General features: G+C 39.6%; 1 protein-coding gene across 1 annotated transcript in view; it reads left to right on the top strand.

Moving 5' to 3' along the window:
• Positions 1-1,230: 1,230 nt before the first annotated feature.
• The window catches only part of pip4p2 (phosphatidylinositol-4,5-bisphosphate 4-phosphatase 2), a 90,165-nt gene continuing 68,804 nt past the window's right edge, over positions 1,231-22,591 (top strand). The window contains exon 1 of the mRNA XM_060824419.1: positions 1,231-1,375. Within this exon, the coding sequence (XP_060680402.1) occupies positions 1,270-1,375 (106 nt within the window). The 5' untranslated portion in view covers positions 1,231-1,269. The remainder of the gene's footprint in view (positions 1,376-22,591) is intronic.

Raw genomic sequence — 22,591 nt, 5'->3', positions numbered from 1 at the left:
TCAGACTTAGACTGTGTACCAGCAACTTTCCAAAACATTCAACAGCTTTCACATGAATGGACTTTGGAAGCTGAGTTGGGCTGATCATACAACCAGAATGTCTGATACATGTTTAATTATCAGGAAGGGCTTAAGCCCGAAACGTCGAATTTCCTGTTCCTTGGATGCTGCCTGACCTGCTGTGCTTTAACCAGCAACACATTTTCAGCTCTGATCTCCAGCATCTGCAGACCTCACTTTTTCCTTAATTATCAAACAAACCTCCGATGAGAATACAGGTCTGGGATGCACTCTCGCGGTTGGTAAAGGAAGCTCGACATAAAAACACTATGGAAATTTCATCTCTGAGTTTTGATATTGACTTCAAGAAGTGGGAGAAGGTTACCACACCAGGATCTCTGCACCTGGTGCAACAAGGTAAATATGAGTGTTCTCTTTTGAAAGCTAGCACATGGCTCTCTCCCTCTCCACTGATGCTGCCTGAATTGCTGTTCGCAGGTTTTTCTGTTTTTATTTCAGAATTACAACATCAGTCTTTGTATTGTGTTGTTATCACAATATCAGCTGTTAAAGTTGAAGTGGAAAGTAGTGCTAACAAAACCAAAATTATTCAGGAAATCATATTGTGATGGATGCATAAGGTTGCACGTTCTGTTGTCCATTCCTGAGAAATGAACTGAAATCATGGCTTGGAGAAATCGCTTCCCCGAATCTCCAGGTAAGGAACTTCAGTTATGTGGATAGATCAGAGAAATTGAGTATTTTCTTTGGAGAAGGGAAGGTTGAGAGGCCATTAAACAGAAATATTCAAGACCACGAAGGGAAGACAGGGCAGATTGGGAAAGACTGTTTCGACAGGCAGAAAGATTGAGAGTGAGGAGATGCAGATTCAATGTAATTGACAAAAGAAACAATGGAGACAGAGAGAGAATCATTGGCATAAGTGTTCAAAATGTGGAATATGTTGCCTGAGTGTGTAGTGGAGGCAGGTTCACTGGAGGTATTCATGACGAATGTGGATCATTATGAAAAGGAAAGGCTTGCCCAGCGCTGATAATGGGCCGAATGGTGTTTTCCTGCAACAAATATGTGAGCTTCCCTTTTGTTCCAAGCTACACTCTCTCCCCTCGTCCATTCCTCTGATCTCTGCAAATCCTGTTCTTTTCTCCTCGTGACTTAACCAAGCTCCTCCCCGCTTGGTGAAGAGTTCCTCTCCGTCTTTCCCTCTCTCTGATTTCATTCTCTGCTCTGCGGCCCGGGGCTGCAGTCATGGCTGATAAAGGGTTGGATGAACGCTCTCCGCTGCTCTCAGGAAATAACTCTGGCAATGTCACTCCTACAGCGCCTCTGTACGTCGAGGAACCTAGTCCTCGGGGTGAGTGCGTTTGCCTTTATTGCACAAATCTTTAAAAATACACATTTGAGAATAAAGAAACCTTTTTTGTTGTTACTGAACCAAAAAAGAAATGCCCTCATAATGAAAGCTTGTGGGGTGAGGAAGCTTTCAGTTGTCTGCAAGGCCGGCGGTGGCTCGTCCGCACCAGATTGCAACAATGTCAGCAATAAGCAAAACCATTCTTTAAAATGGGAAAGCTTTCCATGGCAGAACTGCAGGAGGGGAATACCCGCTCGATATCGCTGTGCAGCAGTTAACCCCAGCGTTGCTTTGCTGCGTACAGCGCTCACTGCAGATGTCCTGTACCGAGCCGGTCTGCAGCATGTTGGGGGTCAAAACCAGAAATGCAAGTCAGCGGTATCGATGTCAGCCAATGCTTTCATAAACGTTGTGGTGCTAACGACTGAGGCAGGGCTTCTCCAGAACTTCTTTCTTTCCATAGTGAATACGTTCGTGAGACATGAATAACCGGTCTCTCCCCCCCCCCCCCCCCAAACCACCAAATATTACAATCTTACAAAGCAGCGTCTGAAGCGTTTATGCAGCGCCCGCCCTCCCAGGGTTACAGATTGAAGGCGATTTTCGGTCATGCTGAGATTTTTCAAGCATAGTCATGAGATATTTTCTGGAGAGCGACCTTGCTTGTGAAATCGTGCGCTGAATAAGATAACACAGGCTGGGGTGGGTTGCATACATAAATAGCGCTCTTTTATTTTTATGCATACAGTCTAACAGTGCATTTGAAATGTTTAGCTGTTTCTTCAGTGTGCAACGCTTCCTCTTGAAATTGCACTGTTCGTTTAGATGCTTAAACTCTGGTGAGCCGACTCAAAATGGGTAAGAATCGTTACAAACCTTGTCAGACTCTTTCAAAAGCCGTGCATTTACATAGCGTCTTTTTAATGTAGAAAAAATAACTCCACGTTCTTCATTTGTGAAGAAAGTAGGAGTGCAAGAAAGGAGATATTAGAAAGAGTTCACTGAAAGGTAGATACTTAAAATCAGAGCTGTAAATGACATTGACGTGGTTGCAGAGCCGAACACAATTGTACAGTGCGCAAGACTTTGGGACCCAAGTGAAAAATTGAGATTAAAGTTGATAAACAACATGGAGAAAGGAAGTCCCATATGTGCATGAATGAAAGCTGTCTCGGACGTGATCCTTTCCCGACGGACTGTATCTTTGACAGATGCCAAAGCGGAGTGGGTTGTTCTCTAATTACCCACAACACCACTCCTATTCGATTCATCACAACACTATTAGCCAACAAGGGAAGGCATGCATAAAGGTCACAGATGACTACCTTCAGTTAACTGTAGAAGAAGTGCAACAGCTGAGTCTGTCTTTCTGCTGACTAATCTCTCATTTTTCAGTTGCTGACGGGCAGCCATTACAATACCTCAAATATTTTTGGTGTAACTACGCATCACATTTTGTTTGATCACTCTGGCATGTTTTCTTTAATGTTGTGGAAAGTATGATACCTTGTCATTAGGATACATTGGAAGTGCTATTTAGCATAACGGTAACGCAGGCTCCCCTACATATCTTGTCACAACTTGCCTTTGGAGTTGGGGTGCTGTACATATCTACTGAAACTAAGCATTCTCCTGTAATCTGTAAATGTTGATGTGTTTTTGCTGGGGATAGAGTGCTTCTTGTGCAGTTTCATGTATTTGGTATTCTTTTATTCATGCTTTGCTTTCAAATCCCTCTAATAATGAATTTCCAATTGTGCGGGTGCAAAAATAAATAAAGACAATAGCAGAAGTGTCCATGGAATCCTGTAAGGATCTGAAAGAACAAATATGACCTATAAATTATATTACAAATCTTCTTCCTGACCTTTTGAACTTTCTTCTGTTTGTTGCTCCATAACTAGCAACCCGAGGTGTTCACTTACATTGATGATATCGAGAAGTGATGGAAGTGAACCCAGTATAGTGAGCAGAAAAATGTTACTGCATTGCTTCTGCATTGTTGTTATTTTGTCTTGAAAAATAAACCCTATGTTCAGGTGTGAGCTTCCTTCAACTGTTCACTCACTAATGGATGTTGAATGTAAAATGGCTGGAGTCATGTCTTAGTCTTTTTTTCCTGTGCTGTTATCTTCCACACGTAGGTATATGAGTGTTAACAGCAAATAAACCATTCCGTTTGCTTCAGTATTAAGGAGAAGCTGCAAATGTATTGAGATTATTCTTATCCACATTAAAGCTTATAAATATGTTTCTCTACATTTTTGCCCTGCCTTGAAGATAAATTTCCAAAGTGAAATGTCAATTATTTTGCTGACATTCTCACTTTAAATTTGTTCTTCCAATAATTATTATGCTTCCAATGTTTTTAAATATGTAAAAAATAGTATGGACACATTTTTAAATAAATCAAGATTGTAATGGGAAGGGGAACTTAACCTTAAGTTTGAATGGCATTCCAATCCCTATTCTCAGAAATGTACAAAGACCTATTGTTCTGCCTTCAATGTACTTGGCGGCTGAACCTCAACAGTCTGCTGATATAGAGAACCCAAAGATTTGTCATCTTCTCTGAAGAAATTCCTCTTCATCTAGGTCTTAAATGACCTATTTTTCATTTTGAGTCTGTCTGCTGGTTCTAGACACTCCAGTGAGAGGTAGACTTCGTGCATCTACCTTGTCACACCTGTAAAAATATTGTATGCTGCAAACAGAGCAGTTCTCATTGCCCTAAGCTCTAAGGAATATAGTCCCAGCCTCCGAAATCTTTCCTGCCTTCCCAGGAATCACTTTGGTGAACCTTGTTGCACTTCCGTTATGGCAAGCACACCCTTCCTTAGGTAAGGAATCCAAAGTGTACAGAGCACTCTAGGTATGGGGTCACCAGGATTCTAGATACTGTAATTATTGCAAGGTTTCTTTCTTCCTTGAGCCTCAACCTCTTGCAATAAAGGCCAGCACACCTTTTGCCTTCCTAATTATTTGTTGCATCTGTGAGTTGGTTTGCAGTGACTCTTCAACAAAGACATCAGTCACTTTAAGCATCAACATTTTCTAACTCTCACCATATTCTACATTTCTGTTTTTCTTACATTTTACCTTATTAGATTCCATTAGCTATGTTCTAGCTCATTCTTCTCGATGCTGCTTTGCATCCTCAAACACTCATTACCCTATAGTTTTTATCATCAGAAATGTAACACCTTGTCCCCGTGTCTAAATCGTGGATATAGATTGTGAATTATTGGGTTGATATGATACTCTACTAGTCAGAGCCTGCCAACCTGAGAATTACCTGTTTATTCCTATTCTGTTTGCTGTCTGTCAACTAACTTGTGCTGGTGTATTACCCCCAATCCCATGTGTATTCTAATTTGTGCTCGCTAACCACTGGATGGGATCATTTCAAAAGCCTTCTGTAAATTAAAATATGCCACCTGAACTTCTTTTTGCCACTTGTCTATTTTGCTATTTACATTTTCAAAAACTGAGGTAAGTTAAACATGATGCCTCCGTCATATGCCCATGTTGACTCTGCACAATCCTACTGTGATGTTCCAAGTGTCCTGTAATCACATCGTTTATAATAGATTCTGGTAGTTTGCCTCCTTTTTTTTTTAAGGCTGACAGTTCTGTCGTTCCCATTTTCTCTCCTCCTCCTCTTAAGCAGTGATGTCACATTGGCTGCCTTCCAATGTATAAGTACCATTCCAAAATCCAAAGATTTTGGAAGATGATGATCAACTTATTATTTCTACAGCTATCTCTTTCAGGACACGGGTGCATAACAACAGGTGCAAAGGGTTCATCGACTTTCAGCCTGGTTTTTTTTTTAGCCAGTCTGCTTTCTTCATGGTACTAATTTCTTTTAGTTCAGCTTTCTTGCTAGCCCCTTGGTTCTCTAGTATTCTTGGGAGTTTTATGTATCTTCCTCTATGGAGGTGAGGATTAGTCAAGGGTAGCTTTGTAATGGAGAAATCATTTCTCACAAATTGGATTGAATTTTTCAAGGAGGTGACTACGTTTTGTAGATGAGGGTAGTGTAGTTGATGTCGTCTGTGGACTTCAGTAAGGCTTTTGACAAGTTCTCAAATCCTCCAACCCTGGTAACATCCTTATAAATCCTTTCTGAACCCTTTCAAGTTTCACAATATCTTTTCAATAGGAAGGAGGCGCAATATTCCAACAGTGGCCTAATCAATGTCCTGCACAGCCGCAACATGACCTCCCAACCCCTGTACTTAATACTCCGACTAACAAAGGAAAGCATACCAAACGCCGCCTTCTCAATCCTATCTAAGTGCGACTCCACTTTCACAGAGCTATGAACCTGCACTCCAAGGTCTCTTTGTTCAGCTGCACTCCCTAGGACTTTACCATTAAGTGTATAAGTCCTGCTAAGACTTGCTTTCCCAAAATGCAGCAGCTTGCATATACCTGAATTAAACTCCATCTGCCACTTCTCAGCCCATTGGACCATCTGATCAAGATCCCTGTATAATCTGAGGAAACCTTCTTCGCTGTCCACATCCACCTCCAAGTTTGGCATCATTTGCAAACTTACTAACTGAACGTCCTATAATCATATCCAAATCAGTTACATAAATGCTGAAAAGTAGTGCACCCAGCACTGATCCTTGTGGCATTCCATTGGTCACAGGCCTCCAGTCTGAAAAACAACCGTCCACCACCACCCGCTGTCTTCCATCTTTGAGCCACTTCTGTATCCAAATGGCTAGTTCTCCCTATATTCCATGAGTTCTAACCTTGCTAACCAGTCTACCATGGGGAATTTTGTCGAACGCCTTACTGAAGTCCATATAGATCATGTCTACCACTCTGCCCTCATCAATCCTCTTTGTTACTTCAAAAAACTTAATCAAGTTTGTGAGACATGATTTCCCATGCACAAAGACATGTTGACTAGATTTTAGCACGATCGGATTTCTTGCAAATTTAGGAAAGAGTGAATAAAGTTCCTTGGAAGTGTACTTGATTGAGTTCAGTTGATTTTTCAGTATATGAAGACTGCAGAAATACTATTTGGATATTCCACAAGCTGCTGGCACTTGGGTTATTACACTCTGCTAAAGTATCATGCTTAGAGATACATCACGTTTTGGCATGAGTTATATTCATAGATAAGCGCAGACTGCTAGAACAAATATTGGGAACACTACATGGAGTATTCCTATTTAGAAGTGTTCATTGAGCAAATGTGGCAGTTGGCCATATGACTGAAAACGGAGGGCGAGTTGTTAACAGGTTAAATACAGGTTGTAGCCAACAGTATTGAAGAATTTTAGCAAAGATAAAAAAAAACAAGTTTTGAGAAACAAAAATGTGGCACTTAGAATAAAAGAATCCCCCCCTAATAATGCCTAGGACATAGTCAATTTGATGTATTGTGTGATTCAAAGTATCATTATACCACAAACTGTACCAATTTGTACAATAAAGTATTTTGAAGCTAAACATATGACAGAAGATAGAGACAAACATTGAAGAGAGGGAGTTGTATTGATCACAAGAAGTTTCAGTCCAGTGAAGAATGTCATGGTGGCAGAAACTTTCATTGTGCAGTGTTATACAGCGGATGTATGTCTACAGTGTGTGGAACGGACAACCCAAAGTGATACCCAGACTCTGAGTAATAAGGGTTAGTACAAAGTGGAGTGCTCAAATTCATCAAATGTTTCAGATTTGCAAATTATGCCACTAAAATCTTTAAAAAGAGTAGTAATTCTTCATAAATCACTTTAAGAGGAGCAATGTATTATCCAGTGAAAGAATTAAGTTGGACAACAATGGGAAAAAGTGTAGATAAAATGGGATATGAAAATGACAAAGCTTTCTCTTTGGACAATCAGAATGTACCCACAGTTTTCCACTTGTTTGGTTAGGTGCCAATGTTGATGTTCTGGAACAGCTTGGCTAATGGTAAGGCAAGAGCCAAAAATATCCCATTGCCAGGAGAGGGTAACAGAACAGAATGAGATAAAGGGCACAGCTAAACGAGGTCAGGAAACATACTACATAACTAGAATATCACCAGAAATGTAAGCCAGTGGGATTGGGAAGTTTTTAGTGGCTATGGAAAAATTAGATAAATTAATAACAACAACAGTTCCAAAGCTGGATGGAGTTTGAGTTTACACAGAGGTGCCAGGTAGCGGACAGTCAACCCTATCTCACAGATGGATATGCATGGAAAGAATGTGTCTCCTGTTGGGACTTGTAAGGCCAAAACTAGGTTAGTGGCACAAGATTTCAAAGAAAAATTGCTGGATTGAGATATTAGTCAGTTTGCCTAGGCAGAAAAAACCATTTAAGATGTTTTTGCCTTTGTGAGCAACAAATACTTAGGAATATAAATCAGTTGATATTACAGCTTCATTTAGATTGGATAATCCCCTTTCAAGGGAAGTGCATCTTTGTCCTCCAAAAAAGCTGCTAAACTCAGTGGAGATACCTGGAAATTAAATAAATGTGTATGTGGCCTAAATGAGTTTGGTATTTCTCAGAAATGGCTGATTTATTAAAGTTGGAATATTTCCAGTTGAAAGCAGAGATTTTACTGGTGTCATGAGCGGCAGCTTGTAGGTGCTTTATGGTGCATGTAAATGATTTGTTTTGTGTACGGTGAAACCATTATCATGAATTGGCTTAAAGGAGTATTCAAAATCGGAAGTCAGGCTTCTTCTGGGCTTTTTAAGTACATGAGATTGGAAATTTGGCAGAATGGACTGAGTGTTACTTTGTATCAGCAATTTTATTTATAAAATGTTAGCTCCTTTCCAGTTAGCCAAAGAATGGCCTCCTGAAAAGTGGCAATGATTTCAAAACTGAGATGAAAGAATTACAAAGCCTCATTGGACATTGGAATTGGTTGGGTGCTCAAAACTGATGTCAGATGCTAATTTTGAGGTTTTTGGGCTGAGCACAATAAGAGAACTCCAACTTGGAAAATATTATTCAGGTGAACAAAATATTGAAAAGATTAAACCAATATTGTTTGAAATTGCCATCATGAGTAGATTCCATGAGCATGAAATTTATTGGTTTTGGTGGTGCTATTATGAAAATCTCTACGATGGGTTCTCAAGTGAAGAAGAGTCTATAGTGTTCCTTTTGAGAGGAGGAGATTAATGTTAGTTTTCAGCTTGAGAAGCTAAAAAGATCAGAAAATAGTACGAAGTTAGGCAGCAGAAACTCTTGCTCTTATCGAGGCGGTAGATATGGCACCTCCTTTTTTCAGCAAAAGAATCGGAGGGATTCTAACACTGATAGCTATTGAGTGCTCCATCAATCATGGATAACAATTGGATAATGTACATTCAACAAAATGTGTGAATGAGAAAAGACTGAAGTTTAATATTGCATTTTAAAAACAGATACTGAAGATTGGAGAAATCTCCAAATGGTAATAGGTACATATTAGCAGTCAGCTTTCTTATTGCTTTACAAAGAAAGGAGCAGGCTCTAAGAATGTTTTAGAAATACTGAGGTGAGTGGTAAACATTTTCTCTTTACCTTCTAAATAATATTCTTATGACTCTCATCTTCCCAATTTTCACATACCTGATTTGTTTCACAGATAAATACTGAAGCTGAGTAATTATTCACTTTCCTGTCATTTCACTGTCATGATTTTTATCCTATTTTTCTAATCAACTTGTTTAGAGATGTTACATCTTTGCAGCAGGTTATCCTATCTATCATCTGGTGTCCTTATTCCCGTCCCAGCTTCCCTTTCTTTGACTTTGTGGCAGTGGAATATTTTACTCTTTTGTTCTTTTTTGCAGTTCTTAATTCTTTTTGACTTTGCTCCCAAATCTCTCTCCTTTCTCATTTATTATTGTCTCCCCTGCTATCCACCTTCAGGATCATTCTTTGCCTTTGTTTATTCCAAATGTCTTTATTCCATCATGTTGGTTTCTTAAAGTGTTTGTTTCTATTTTAAGCAGAATATATTTTCATGGCCGTTATTGAATACAGCTTAATTTTATTTTGCTGCAACTTTGCATTGTTGGTTTGATAATATTTGTTATTGATTTCATTTTTCTTATTGTTTTAGCTCCTCAAAATCTGCTTTCTCCCATTGATTACCCTGATTGTCTTTGTGTGCTCATTTCCGACAAATCTGTTGTGATAAAACAAATTAATTGAGGTGTTTTTTTACTGAGATGTTCCCTCACTTTTATGTGATCCGGCTTATTCCTCATTCCTAGATCGAGTAGTAAATCTTCCCTAGTTGGGCAAGTGCTCCGAATGTACCTTTGCAACAAAAAGATTCTCTTAAATTTCGGCAGACCAAACTGTAAACTAAATTGAGTTAGGGTAAATGTCTTCAAAGGGGACCAGACATGGTATAAGTGCATGTCTTATTGCAAAATATATTCAAGTAATTAAAAACAGATTGGAAATACTATTAAGTTATTTAGATCTTAAAAGAAAGTCAATTTCCATTTGATTTTATAACTCTTTAATTGTTATACAGCTATAACTTTTTTATAAGAGTTTCATCAGACATTTCTATCATCGAGTTGCATCTAATTTGTATCGAAGGTTAGAGCAGTATTGAGATAAACCTCATCACAGACTCTCAGAATTATTCCAACAGAAGGAAGCTATTCAGCCCTTTGTGTGCACCAGTCTCGAAAGCAGTTTACTTCCTGCCCTCTTAGATAACAATCCAATTCCCTTTTGAACGCCTCAGTTGAAACTGCTTCCATCACAATGCCAGGCAGTTTCAGATCCTAACCACTTGCTGTCTGAAAACATTTCCCTTGTGTCACCATTGCTGTTTTTGTCAATCACCTTAAATCTATTTCCTCTTGTTCTCAATCCTGACAGCAATGGAAACAGCTTCTCTCAATCCACTCCATCAAGACCCCTCATAATCTTGAACGCCCCTATTAAATCTCTTCTCAACCTTTACTTCTCTGAAAGGAGCAGTTCCAACCCCTCTAATCTACTATATAATTAAAAATCTCATCCCTGGGACAATTCTTGTGTATCTTTTGTGCATTCTCTCCAATACTTTCAAATCCTTTCATAAAGTGTGGAACCAAAACTGGACACACTGCGCACGAGTAAATTAGTTGCACTGACTTGGAACTTAACCACCTGTTCAGATTTTGGATAGGTAGCCAGAATTCCTGTTGGAAGCAAGTGGAATTATATGCACACTGGAGTCAGATGGCACAGTAACTAACTTCAAATCATTCTCATCTTTGCTGTTGTTGCTGTTACAAGTTCGTCATTCTACCTACCAAATATGGAAAATAAATATTGAGAAATGGGAATTTATATTATTGAATTGATCCTTAATTTATAATAAGAAAAATCCATGATGGTCTGAAGACTGAAACATTTGCTTTGAAAAGAAAGGTATTTGTGAGAAAACATTTTAGTGAATACAGCATAGGAGATGAACAGCAATGAACATCAACAAGGCAAAAGACAAAAGAAAATAGTGCACACTTTTTTTCAAGGAAACCATGCAAGAGGAAGAATTGACAGTGAATTAAGCAAAACTCAAAAAGAAATGTGATTCCAGCTGATTGTAACACTGGACACAGATCCCAGAATGAAATCTGGCTTGATAGATCATGAGTTTAACTTTTGTAGTTGGTTAATGTGGTCATGCACAGATACTTTCACATAAGCTGAAACTGTCCTTTGGCAAGAGAACATTGGTTTATCTCAAAAAGGAGAAAAATGTTACATAAATGGTAGTTGAGAAAGAGCTCCATGCAAGTAGAAAATAAAATTTGAGCCAATATCCATTACAGGTGCATAGCTTCCAGAGAATTATCATCTTATCTCGACTATTTAATTTCTTTCTTAGCTGATTCTTTTCAGGTCTCCTTCTCTGGTTGAGGCAGATTAGCAATTTCTTTCCTGGTGTGAACAGTTTTCTTTCTAAGTCAGTTGACCTAAACATGTCTTCAGGTCTGACAACTTGAAGACTTCTATACCAACTCCTTTAGCTTGGAAACTTCACAAATTTAAAGAAACAAGATAACCTTTCTCTTCTGAAATAAAACCTGAACTCCTGCAAGGAGTAAGCTGTTCTCCTTTCTGAACTGAATTTCTGATATTTTTGAGGTTGTGTCTAAAGCAAAACCTAGTTATCTAAGATCTGTTTTTCCTAAATGCAGCAGTAAATTTTCAATCTATTAACCCCACAGATATGCAGTAAGTCACTTAACTGAAGTTACATTGCCTCGGAAACTCTTTATTTCAGTTGTACCCATTACTGCCAGGTTTTTCTTTTTAAAACAGAAAAGCACCGATCGATTTCTCTTTAAAATTCAAAGTCCAAATAATGCTAAGTATTGCTCCCATTTTATCACAGAAAATACTGCTGATTTGAAATCAGAACAAAAAAATAATCTGGTGAAAGTCATCAGTTGAAATAAGAATAGAGTTAATATTTCCAGTTCATAATATTTTTCAAAAAACTGAAAGAACTGCGGATGCTGGAAATCTAAAGCCGAAACAGAAATTGCTGGATAAACTCAGCATTTGTGGAGAGAAAGCTGTGTTAACATTTCAGGTCCAGTGGCCCTTGCTTAGAACCTCAGATCCTCCTTCAAAAGTTATACTTTGCATGTGGTTTCTGATGGAAGGTCATTTTGTCTAACATTAGTCATGCCTAGTCTTCTCAGTGTTTCCAGACATTTCTGTTTTTATTGTTTCCAGCATGTGCAGGATTTTGCTATGAGTGAAGCTGATTTTGGTATTCATTTTCACAATAGTTGCTTGTAAATTTGGGTACTAAAGCTTTCCAATTTCATCTTCATGTTACCATATCTCTTATAGAAAAGGCTCCAGTAGTAGGAACTGCTTCATTTCTTTGTGTCGAATGTTTGCTATCCTCCCTTTAAATGTCACTGCTCCAAGCCCTTCAGAATCAGCTGCCTTGAAGGATTTTATGTTCCCAGATCAGAACAATGGAATGTTTTATGCAGGCAGTCAGCAACTTAATTTTTATGAGGCCTGATATTGAACTAGCTCAGGGTCTTAAAGCAACCTATTTGGTCAGACAAAAGCAATTAATTAATCCACCGAATTAAGGCAATATATGAAAATTGTACTATTTTTACTGATTTCGTTTTGCAAATGGTGATCTGATTTTAATATTGATATTGAATTGATTTCAGTCAAACAAAATGTATGTTAAACACTCTGTTTATGTTGTGCCTTTAACAAGCATCAAAAGCTACTCAACAGAGGAGTTCTGAGACAAATATGGACAGTCAGTCAAAGAGGAAGATAAGTGTTGTCCAAAAAAAAGTTAACAGAACCCAAAAGAGGAGAGGGAGATGGTGAGGTGGAGAGATTCAGGGAGGGAATTTCAGAACCTGAGTGAGTAATTACAGTGCTCTGTTCTCCTACAGCAGAGTTAGTCTTGATAGGAGTATGGGTTGGATATTAACCAGTATCGCAATATTGTAGCCCTATCTGGTAAACCACATTCCTTTGAGATTTCCTTCCTGTTACTGCCTTTCTAAGTCAATCATTGAATTTCTGGTAAGAAGCTTGTAAGTGGTAATGCCACAATTGTGAATCTGTTGACTTGAAAATTACTGCATATCGACTTGAAGTATGTTGACACCTGCTGTTAGCATGTGTATTATATAAACATTCCATATGTCAGTGTTCTATAAAAAGTTATTAAAGTGGTTCTAAGGTCATCATCAAATCTTGCTCAAATTCAGTTGCAGTTATGTTGTAACCTTTTACCTCCTTATGATCACTCCTTTCAATGAACTTTTTTTTTGTTCAGTAACTTCCTTAATTGTTCCTTTTTATAAATTAAATTCCAGAAGCCTAAAACATTTCCCTTGCCCACCTGTATTCTTTTTCATGTGTTTTACAGGTATTTTTATGATTTGGCAACCATAATTGCAACATTATTCCATATGGAGTCCAACAAAGACTGTTGATGACAGTTGTACCTTGTATCTGTCTCTTGTTAAGTCAACCAATGCTGGAAATTGTAATTAGAATATTTGTCTCCATCAGCCATGCTGTATTGTTTTTGTGCTTAAAGTAGGAAGAATATTTCTCTTGCTGCCCTTGTCATAAGCTAGCGTTTTTACAACCAGAAATATTGAGTAGCACTTGCTTGCAATTGACTTAGTTTGTCAATGAGGTTGAGGTCAGTGTCTGGTGATTATAACAAAAATGAAAGATCTTTGTCCAAGATTTAGTTTTAAATTTATCATGGTACATGGATATATATTCAGAGATCATAAACCAGCTTAACTTGAACAATTAATTTGACTGGACCAAGTGGCCACAGGAAAATCAAAGCTATTCATTCTAGTACAAATATTTCTTAATATTTTTTCAAAGGAGTTCTGCAACATTTTAGAACTAAATAACTCTCATATTCATTTTATTCACAGTCTTTTGTTTTTGAATGGTATGTACCAGACTGTAAATTTTCAAATCAATCTAAAGTCTGCCAGGCAATATAGACAAGCAGGATACCTTCTAGAGTGGTGCTGGAATAGCAGGTCAGGCAGCATCCTAGGAGCAGGAAAATCGGGCCTGCCCGATTGAGGAAAAAAATTCCTGCCCAAAGCATTGTTTTTCCTGCTCCTCGGATGCTGCCTGACCTGCTGTACTTTGCCAGCACCACTCTAATTTTGACTCTGATCTTCAGAATCTGCAGTCCTCACTTTCGCCTAGGATACCTTCTGTAGATAGTGGCAAAGGGAGTTCTCTATATAAGTTTATAAATTGTGTAATAACAGTGATTAGACCTCAAAAGTAATTGTTTTGGTGAAGTAATCAGATGGCGACAAAACAAACTACACACAGGAGGTGGAAGACTTGGAAAAATGGTGCACTGAGAACAAACTAGCTCTCAATGCCAGCAAAACCAAGGAAATCATTATTGACTTTCGGCAATATATTCCTTATGCCCCTACACATTAACAGCACAGAGGTGGAACAAGCGGAGAGTGTCAAGCTCCTGGGAGTGCTGATCCACAACAAGCTTCCTTGGACTCTTCATGTGGATGTACTGGTTACACAGGCCCAACAATGTCTCTTCTTCCTCAGGCAGCATGATGGTGAATACCCTTGCCAACTTTTATAGTGCGTCATTGAGAGCATTCTGTCTGGAGGTATCACTACCTGGTATGGCAACTGTACCATTCAAGATCGGAGATGGTTACAGAGAGTGGTGAACTCGGCCTGGACAATCACAAAGGCCAACCTCCCATCTGTAGAATCCATCTAACAGGTCCCCTATCAAGGAAAGGCCGCCAGCATTCTCAAAGATCCATCCTACCCTGGCAATGTTTTTCTACAACCTCTACCATTGGGGAGAAGGCACAGAAGCCAGAACACATGCACCAGCCAGTTTCGAAACAGTTTCTACCCTCTTGTTGTTAGAGTACTGAATGGACACTCAAACGTTTAACATTTGCCTGTATCTGTATTTTTTTTACCGCTGTTTACCAATTATTTACTTATCTATGCTACTTAACTCTGTGATCTGCCTGTATTGCTCACAAGATAAAGCTTTCCACTGTGCCTCCGTACACGTGACAATAAATTCAATTCAATTTTTGGTTGTGAAGTGCTTTTGGATATGTTGATGACATAAGTGGTTATATTGAGTGAAGGATCCTTTATGTATTACATCATTTTCAAGCAATTTATTGATTCTGTAGTATTTTAAAGTGCGTGTTATGTTATTGATGCTATTTGCTGACTCTTCTATTGCCAAATTTATTTGATTAGCCATTGAAGCCTCAGCCATGATGTAATGTATTGTGTATTCCAAGATCATTGAAGATCATGTGGAAGTGTGATGTGAAACCAGTGCTGTGTTTTTTTACTCCTGCGCATGCTATGAAGTTACCTAGATATCCAGTTTAGGTAAGTAAATGTCCTTAGGCCACAAAAATGTAGCTGACTAAAACAAGGTCGTGTAATATAACTAGCGCAGTGCTTCCCAGCCTTTTTCTAAAAGTGACCCCATTTTGGTTCTCAATAGTGTCGACAGACCAGACGTGAGAGCAGTGTATGGAGGAATATCTGAGAGATGACAGGGAAGGGAATAACCTTGGCAGAGGGGGTTGGAAATACCCGAGAGAGGAGAAGATTAAGGAGGGAGGGTGGGAGCAGCGACAGGAAAACTGTCTAATCTGTGTAGATTTTACCTTCCTATTAGATTTTTGACAATAGCATTCGGGCCTACAGCATCAGGTGCTTGGGTCACACCCACTGCTAAGTAAAAAACTGAGATTTAGAAATCTTTAGATCTATTAGCATTTGGTTGGAACTTCAAAGTTGCTGTTGCTGCATCTGAGCTTATGTTCAAAGCATTATTGGCTGTAATCCTATTAGAGGTTATAATTGACTGTATGGGAAGCCCAGTATTTCTGCATATTACCTGGTTGACATTCATGTACGATCAGAGAAGTGCTGCATTCCCACTGCAACTGTTTTGTTTAGATGAGGTTTTAAACTGAAGTCTTGTAAGCCTATTCAGATTAAAATACCCTTTGCCAAGATTGCGCGAACAGCTGAGAAATTTCCCAGTGTCCAAGCCAATATTTCTTAGTGAACCAGTGCAACGCTTTTTTTTAGAAAAGGCCAATCCTCTTATACCAACAATATCCCACATGTAGCACTCTAATGGCTGCTGCAATTGTAAATAACAATAGGCCTTATAGCTTATTTTGTTTCCTTTTGTGCCTCTTACCATGGCGTGAATTGTGGAACCTTGTTAGAAAGCTGCTTTTGAAAGTACAACTGATGGGATTTGAGGGGCCAAGGATAACCTGCTTGGTGTGGGAAAAGGTTAAAGCTAACTTCACCAGCACTTAAAACCCTCAGTACAGAGACAGTTTACAGGATCAGGAGGGCTTCCTGAAAGCTCGGTTTCTCCTTTTACTTAACCTGATTGGAAAGTGGAAGGGGTGAAGAAATTGACATAGCAATGCTTCACCATTCCAGCTGGAACAGTTAATGTGATTTCATAGTGAACAAAAGATACAGAGGCAGAATTCCAGAGGTGTTCTGATGTTTTAAGGTTACAAATTGTCCATTGCTGGTTGCTTTTGTACAGGGTCCCTTGCTGTGTTTTGTGTACATTACTGATGTCAGCTATGATCAGCAAGGTCACAGACAACACAAAAATTGGTGATGTGGTAAATAGTGAGGAAGAAAGCCTTAGAATAAAGGATAACATAGATCAATGCAAATGGAATTTTATCCTGAAAGGTGTGATATAACAAGGCAATGGAGTCTATGTTGAATGTAAGACCCTAGAAAATACAAATGATCAGAGAGACTGGTGTGTGCAGGTCCATAGGTCCTTGAAGACAGCAGGACTGGTAGATAAGGTGGTCAAGGAACGTGAGGTACTATCTTTACTAGTCAAGATACTGAATACAAGAGCAGAGAGTTTATGATGGAACACAACATTATTTAGGCTACAGCTGGAGTACTAAGAAAAGTTCTGGTCATCACAATCCAGGAAGGATGTGATTGCGTGAGAGAGAGTGCAGAAAGGATTCACTGGGATGTTGCCTGGGCTGGAGCATTCCAGCAATGAAGAGAGACTGGAGAGGCTGGTGGTTTCCTTCAAGCAGAGAAGGTTAACGGGAGTTCAGATTGAAATGTGCACAGTTCTGATGGGCATCAATAGGGGAGATAGGGAGACAGTTTTCCCCTCAGTAGACGGGTCAATGCATAAGGGCATGGTTTTAAGTTGAGCAGCAGGACACTTACAGGGTATTTGAAGAAAATTCTTTTCACCCAGAGAGTCATAAGTGTCTGGATCTCACTGCCTGAGATAGTGGTAGAGACAGGAGCCCTCAAGCCATTTAAAGAAAGTATTTAGATGAGCATTTGGCATGCTGTAGCATGCTATGGGCCAAATGCTGGAAAATCGGATTTGAGTAGATGGAGTCAAGGTTTGTGCGCAGTAGATGGATGTTTGATGACTGGGAAGGACAAAATGGACTGAAGGGCCCCTTTCCCTCCTGTAAAAACTCTGACTCTAACTATAACCTGCCACTGCTTTGTTAGTGGTTTCTGGACTAGTTCCAGCAGACTAGTTAAACATGACCTTCCTTTTCTGGAGCAATTTGCTTTTAACATGTTCACTAACTGGGTGTCTGAAAATTAGGTCATACAGTACTAAACATATGGTTTCATTGGCTGAAGGTTCCATATTCTGTAGCAATAATGTTTCACCTACAATTCCACCTCTTCCACCTATAATTTTCATGAAATTAAGGAATGAGAGGGTTAGATACTGGAAACAGGATTTTTCCTATCCAGGGAATGAACAGCTTTTCAATGAGACTGATATTATCAGAGATGAAAATGTGGTGCTGGAAAAGCGCAGCAGGTCAGGCAGCATCCAAGGAGGAGGAGAGTCGACGTTTCAGGCATGAGCCTTTCAGAAATTGCTCCTTGGATGCTGCCTGACCTGCTGCGCTTTTCCAGCAACACATTTTCAGCTCTGATCTCCAGCATCTGCAGTCCTCACTTTCTCCTGATATTACCAGAGAGACATGATTTCTTTTTGAGCCTGAAAGCTGGCCTCTGGTTCAGATAACCGGGTGTTTCTAGTATAAAATGAACACCCTTCAGACGAAGAGCTCCCATTGTGAGCATAGATTTTGCCCCATTAAGAGCATTACTCATTTTGTTAAAAATGCACTTTCTTGCATAATGTTGGATTGACAAATCTGCATTTGATCTGTACTGGTTGAACATCTCTCATGTGATACAGGAAAGATGCCCTTTGATATTATAGACTGTAGCTACACTTTCATGCCTTATTGTTCCACTCTTCTCTGTTTGCAATGAATGTGCAATTTGTACCTCAGTTGCTAATTTGGGTATCTTGTGAGAGGAGCCATCATCAGGTTTAGTAGACTCGATGTAACATCTGTCATTGCCTTCTTTGACCTCCCAAGAGTTGGTGCAGTGTGGAAGCAAATGCTGGACTCTGAGGATTGGCATTTGCTAAATAAACAAAAATATATGCGTGAAAGAGTACGTCAGAAACAACATCAGACATATGTTAAAATGAGGCACAAGTCTGTTGAGACTACATCACAATGTTGGGTTTATTCTGAATGCCAAAAGCAACAAGTTTTCTGCACAGCCCGAGCTCTCTCAGCCAGTGGGTTAAGGTTCTCTAGCCCTATCTCCCTATCTTCAAGTTTTACATATTGATGGATAATCAGGCAATTCATGAAAAGAGTTAGATTGATAAACTTTTCGATTCTGGTATCAGTATATCTGAACAGATATCAGTACAGAAGATAAAGGTGCACTGTTGGTAAATATCCCAAAGTGTTAAATAGTTGATGCTTCTCCTGAGATCCCTACCATGCTAAGTGCCATTGTTCAGCCAGATCAGCTCCTTTAATATGACAAGAAGTGAATGAATACACTCGACCATTAAAGAAAATGGATCTTGATCTTATCCTGACAATAATGCTGTAGATATTGTTCCTTAATCTGCAAAATAACAGAAGGAGTAATCAAAGAATGTTCTCAAATGGGAGAGGGACCAATAGGAGATGATTGTGTATTGGTACCAAAGACATAGGAAGGATGAGATTCTGTAGGGAGAATATAGAAAGTTAGGCAGGAATTTAAAAAGGAGGTCATTGAGGATAGTAATACCTGCATTACTCCCGGAGCTACAAGCTCGTGAGGGTAGGAATAAGAGGATAGAGCAGATGAATGCATGACTGAGAAGCTGGTGTATGAGAGAAGGATTCACATTTGTGGATCATTGGAATCTCTGCTGGGGTAGAAGTGACCTCAACATGGAGGATGGATTGCATCTGAATTGGAAGGGGGCTAACACTGGCAGGGAGATTTGCTAGAGCTGCTCGGGAGGTAGTGAGGAAAGAGATAAATTTGAAACTGGTATACTTGAGAACAGAAGCAAATCAAACAGTCAGGGCAGGCAGGGACAAAACAGAGAACAAGATAGGACTGATAAATCAAACAGCATTTATTTCAATGCAAGAGGCCTAACAGGGAACTCCAGGCATGGTTAGGAACATGGGACTGAGATATCATAGCAATTACAGAAACATGGCACAGGGATGGAAAGGACTGGCAGCTTAATGTTCCAGATACAAATGCTACAGGAAGGATAGAAAGGGAGGCAAGAGAGGAGGGGGAAATGGCGTTTTTGATAAGCGATTGCATTACAGCTGTACTGAGGGAGGATATTCCCGGAAATATATTCAGGGATGTTATTTGGGTGGAACTGAGAAATAAGAAAGAGATTATCACCTTATTGGAATTGTATTAAAGACCCCTAATAGTCAGTGGGAAGTTGAGAAACAAATTTGAAGGAGACTTCAGTTATCTGTAAGAATAATGGGGTGGTTATGGTAGGGGATTTTAACTTTTGATTATAGGCTGGGACAGCCATGATGTTAAGGGTTTAGATGGAGAGGAATTTAAAAGTGTACAATAAAATTTTCTAATTCGATATGTGGATGCACTGACTAGAGAAGGTGCAAAACCTGACCTACTCTTGGGAAATAAGGCAGGATAAGGGACGGAGGTGTCAGTGGGGGAGCACTTTGGGGACAGCGACCATAATTCTATTAGTTTTAAAATAGTGATGGAAAAGGATAGACCAGATCTAACAGTTGAGGATAGACCAGATCTAAATTGGAAGAAAGCTAATTTTGACAGTATTGGGCAAGAATTTTCAAAAGTTGATTGGGGGCAGATGTTTGCAGGTAAAGGGATGGCTGGAAAATGGGAAGCCTTCAGAAATTAGATAACTGGAGGTCAGAGACAGTAAATTCCTGTTCGGGTGAAAGGGAAGGCTGGTAGGTATAAGGAATGCTGGATGACGGGAAATTCAGGGTTTGGTTAAGAAAAAGAAGGAACCATATGTAAGGTATAGACAGGACAGATCGAGTCAATCCTTAGAGTATAAAGGAAGTAGGACTATACTTAAGAGGGAAATCAGGAGGGCAAAAAGGGGAGCATAGCTTTGGCAAATAGAATTAAGGAGAATCCAAAGGGGTTTTATCATTACATTCAGGACAAAAGGGTAACTAAGGAGGATCAGCAAGGCAGCCTTTGTGTGGAGCCGCAGAAAATGGGGGAGATACTAAGCGAGTGTTTTGTATCAGTGTTTACTGTGAAGAAAGACATTGAAGATATAGAATGTAGGGAAATAGATGGTGACATCTTGAAAAATGTCCATATTACAGAGGAGGAAGTGCTGGATGTCTTGAAACGCTAAAAGTCGATAACTTCACAGGAACTGATCAGATGTACCAGAGAACTCCATGGGAAGCTAGGGAAGTGATTGCTGGGGTCCTTGCTGAGATATTTGTATCATCGATTGTCACAGGTGAGATGCTGGAAGTCTGGAGTTTGGTTAACGTGATGCCACTGCTTAAGAAAAATGGTTAAAAAAAAAAGCTAGGGAACTATAGAGATTTGAGCCTGATGTCAGTGGTGGACAAGTTGGAGGGAATCCTGAAGGACAGGGTTTACACGTACTTGGAAAGGCAAGGACTGATTAGGGATAGTCAATATTGGTTTTCTGCGTGGGAAATCATGTCTCACTAACTTGATTGAGTTTTTAGAAGTAGTAACAAAGAAGATTAATGAAGGCAGAGCAGTGGACATGATCTGTATGGATTTCAGTAAGGTGTTTGACAAGATTCCCCATGGGACACTGGTTAGCAAGGTTAGAGCTCATGGAATAAAGGGAGAATTAGCCATTTGGAAACAGAACTGGCTCAAAGATAGAAGACAGAGGGTGGTGGTGGAGGGTTGTTTTTCAGACTGGAGACCTGTGACCAGTGGAGTGCCACAAGGATCAGTGCTGGGTTCACTACTTTTTGTCATTTATATAAATGATTTGGATGTGAACGTAGGAGACATCATTAGTAAGTTTACGGGTGACACCAAAATTGGAGGTGTAGTGGACAGCGAAGAAGGTTACCTCAGATTACAATGGGATCTTGTTCAGATGGACCAATGGGCTGAGGAGTAGCAGATGGAGTTTAATTTAAATAAATGCGAGGTGCTACATTTTGGGAAAGGAAATCTTAACAGAACTTATACATTTAACGGTAAGATCCTAGGGAGTGTTGTTGAACAAAGAGACCTTGGAGTGCAAGTTCATAGCTCCTTGAAAGTGAAGTCGCAGGTAGGTAGGATAGTGAAGAAGGCATTTGGTATGCTTTCCTTTATTGGTCAGAGTATTGAGTACAGGAGTTGGGAGGTCATGTTGTGGCTGTACAAGACATTGTTTAGGCCGTTTATGGAATATTGCTTGCAGTTCAGAAGGATATTGTGAAACTTGAAAGGGTTCAGAAAGGATTTACGAGGATTTTGCCAGCGTTGGAGGATTTGAGCTAAAGGGAGAGGCTGACTAGGCTGGGGCTGTTTTCCCTGGAGCGTCGTAGGCTGAGGGATGACCTTATAGAGGTTTACAAAATCATGTGGGGCATGGATAAGGTAAGTAGACAATGACATTTCTCCCTGGGTTGGGGGAGTCCAGATCTAGAGGGCATAGGTTTAGGGTGAGAGAGGAAAGATATAAAAGGGACCTAGCGGGCAACTTTTTCTTGCAGAGGATGGTGCATGTGTGGAATGAGTTGCCAGAGGGAGTGGTGGAGGCAGGTACATTTACAACATTTTAAAAGGTATCTGGATGGGTATATGAATAGGAAGGGTTTGAACGGATGTGGGCCAAGTGTTGTCAAATGGTACTGGATTAGGATGGGGATATCTGTTCGACATAGATGAGTTGGACGTGCTGTACATCTCTTTGACTGTGTTTCTCAGCACAATTTAGAAACAATTACCAATTATCTTTGGATGGCCGTTCAGGTAACACTGATCTATTCTGCCCTAGATTTAACGAGTTGGCCACAACTTAGATCTGACCATGAGCTCAAGTTAAAATGAGAAACATAGTTTATCAAGAATGCCTCCGAGGCCATTGCTGGCTAAGGAAAGGCCTTACAGTGACTAAAATCCAACTTGACATGAAAAAGATGATTGTAACTGTGAGATAGAAATCGTTGAAACACCAAGACTCCTTGCCATCCCACATGCTGGCCTGTGGCCCACCTCTTCGACAGACTTGACCAATATGAATGACTTAGTTGAAGGAACTGAATGAATGAAAGCAAATTTTGCCAATGACACCGAGAGAGA

Source organism: Hemiscyllium ocellatum, chromosome 4 (genome assembly GCF_020745735.1).
Source record: "Hemiscyllium ocellatum isolate sHemOce1 chromosome 4, sHemOce1.pat.X.cur, whole genome shotgun sequence".
NCBI classification, from domain to species: Eukaryota; Metazoa; Chordata; class Chondrichthyes; order Orectolobiformes; family Hemiscylliidae; genus Hemiscyllium; species Hemiscyllium ocellatum.
This window is presented reverse-complemented; position numbering and strand designations above follow the sequence as displayed.